General features: G+C 34.9%; 1 protein-coding gene across 1 annotated transcript in view; it reads right to left on the bottom strand.

Moving 5' to 3' along the window:
• LOC136842759 (uncharacterized) overlaps positions 1-2,222 on the bottom strand; it is a 3,384-nt gene extending 1,162 nt beyond the window's left edge. Inside the window, exons 1-2 of the mRNA XM_067110548.1 lie at positions 1,590-2,222; positions 1-83 (exon numbers count right to left, since the gene is read on the bottom strand). The exon at positions 1-83 is cut by the window's left edge and continues 86 nt beyond it. Coding sequence (XP_066966649.1) covers positions 1-83; positions 1,590-2,222 — 716 coding nt within the window. The remainder of the gene's footprint in view (positions 84-1,589) is intronic.
• Between the last annotated feature and the right edge of the window lie 278 nt (positions 2,223-2,500).

The raw sequence follows: 2,500 nt of genomic DNA, 5'->3' as shown, positions 1-2,500 counted from the left end.
AAAGCTATGACCGTCGCTACGCCGTAGAACAGGCCTAGGCAGACCAGTTTCACTGTAGCAGTTCTGCATGTTCGCTCCAGACGCTAAAGATATAGATATGTATGTATGTATGTATATATATGTATATATATAATATGTGTGTGTGTGTGTATGTATACAAATGTCAGTGATATTTTGGTAGGTAGGCAAAATGAGGAACACAGGTTTCAAGTGATAAATTATTATATATATATATATATATATATATATATATATATATATATATATATATTATGTATATATATACAGTATATGTTTATATATATATATATATATATATATATATATATATATATATATATATATATATATATATTTACTAAGGACCTCATTCAAACTGGATGGTATCTAATAGGTATTTATTCAGAAAAGTTACAAAGCTTTTCTTGGACAAACAGTCACATTATAATCCCAGTTTGAATGAGGTCCTTTTATTAATTCTATAACTCACAGAACAATTTTTGTATGTGATAAAGGATTTTATAAGTTTATATATATATATATATATATATATATATATATATATATATATATATATATATATATATATATATAAACAGTATTTAAAATTTAAAATTTAGGAAGAGAGTGAGGAAGAGAGAGAGAGAGAGAGAGAGGGGTGTGTGAACAGATCTTACAAGATATTACTGAAGTGCATTAAGGAACAACATCGCTCGAGTGGATATATCTTGTTTTAATCTGAGAAATTCCATTTAAAGACATGATATAGTTTCGTTCTAACATGAATAGCAATTAACAGTGCAAAAAGAATGCTCTGAAGAGGCCTGGAGCTGATTTTACTACAGCAGTTAGAAAGTGAAGTATAAGAAAGGTCTGGTGACAGCAGGTATATTTTTATCTATTAATGTATTAGTTTATTTATCTATTTTCATTAATAACCTTTTCTTCTTTCTGTTTTTCTTTTCCTCTTCCGTAAACTCTTTCAAATGAACTCCCAATCTCTGGAAGCTTGAGTTTCAGGTCAACGGCTCCTGTGGGCTTGGTCTAAGTGAATCGAGGTTTATCTTCTGATTAATAATAATAATAATAATAATAATAATAATAATAATAATAATAATAATAATAATAATAATAATAATAATAATAATACAGTAACAAAAGAATTATCTTGAGAACACAGACATCAAGGTATTTCATGGAATGATGCTTCTCAAACAATGCATGAAACTATTTTACAGTAGTATAAGAGTCTCTTAGAATCAGCTGCAAAGAATGGTGTTTCTCTCGGAGAAAATAATTGCTGGCGATGTTTATGAAATAAAATTTCAAGTGGAAATAGAAAACAAAGCCTGGTAGAAATACTTTTAGTTGTTTGTAAGAGGAAGTGGTAGTTTTTCATGCTTTACAGTAATTGGTGTACCCAAAACAGTGTCAAACTTGTGTGAAATACTTTTTTTTTTTAGCAGAAATGAGACCAGTAATGTGATTAGACTGACAAACGGCACTAATCTCGCTTTCTTATTAACATATTCCACCAAACTGAACTTTCTAAGATACAAAAATACTATTAGAGGAATAACTAAACTCACATCGACAGGAGTCTGAACTAGTGTGGGCAATCCTCTAGCCGGCAGTTGTCTGCTGGGGTGCTCAAGAACTCTGAAGAGAGGCAGCTCTGACAACTGATGGGCAGGTGGCGTTAGGACGCAGCGTTCCTCAGAGCTTCTGTTCGAACGCTGCTGCTGCTGTTGCTGCTGCTGTTGTTGCAGCTGATGTTGCCCGCGGAGCCGTTGCAACGAATGTTGCCTGTGCGACCCCAGGTGTTCATTGAGCAGCTGGTAGTCGTGCTGACTTTGGTGGTTCTGCTGATGCTGCGGCCAAGGAAGAAGCTGCTGACTCTGCAGGAGCTGACTGTAAGATGGTGGAGGTTCTTCCTCGTCGGAAGTTTGGCCCGGGATGGAGTTCGATCTTTTCACGTCTTGGACAGGCATACTTTGGCCCTCGTCTTCGTCAGAGGGACTCTGTTGACTCTGTTCCTGTGACTCTTGCTGCTGCCCTGGGCGAGAGTCCTCTGGAGGTTCTGAAAGGGAGGCGCCTTTCGATTCTTCCGGCGGGGGCTCATCTTGCTGAGCTCTTTCTTGGTCGAGATCCAGTGTCGACAAACTTCTGCACAGAAGGTCTTGCTGGTCTTGTAAAGGTCCTGCAGTAGGTAAGTTGTACATTTAGTAGAAATCTATTTCTATGATATGAATTGAATCTAAAAATCATTGTGTCAGTATAAAACTATTTTCATGCTATGAATTGACATTAAAAATAATTGTATTAGCATAAAACTATTTTTACCCCATGAATTGACCCTAAATAATATTGTTTTAGTGTAAAGTATTTTTACCTTAGACTGGATCTAAAGTCATTTCAGCGCCAAACTGTTTTTATACGTGGACTGAATCTAAAAATCATGGTTTTTATACAAAACTATTTCTATACTAAGAACTGACTC

Source organism: Macrobrachium rosenbergii, chromosome 2 (assembly GCF_040412425.1).
Source record: "Macrobrachium rosenbergii isolate ZJJX-2024 chromosome 2, ASM4041242v1, whole genome shotgun sequence".
Classification (NCBI taxonomy): Eukaryota; Metazoa; Arthropoda; class Malacostraca; order Decapoda; family Palaemonidae; genus Macrobrachium; species Macrobrachium rosenbergii.
The sequence above is the reverse complement of the archived record's forward strand: the minus strand, read 5'-3'. Positions and strand labels throughout refer to the sequence as shown.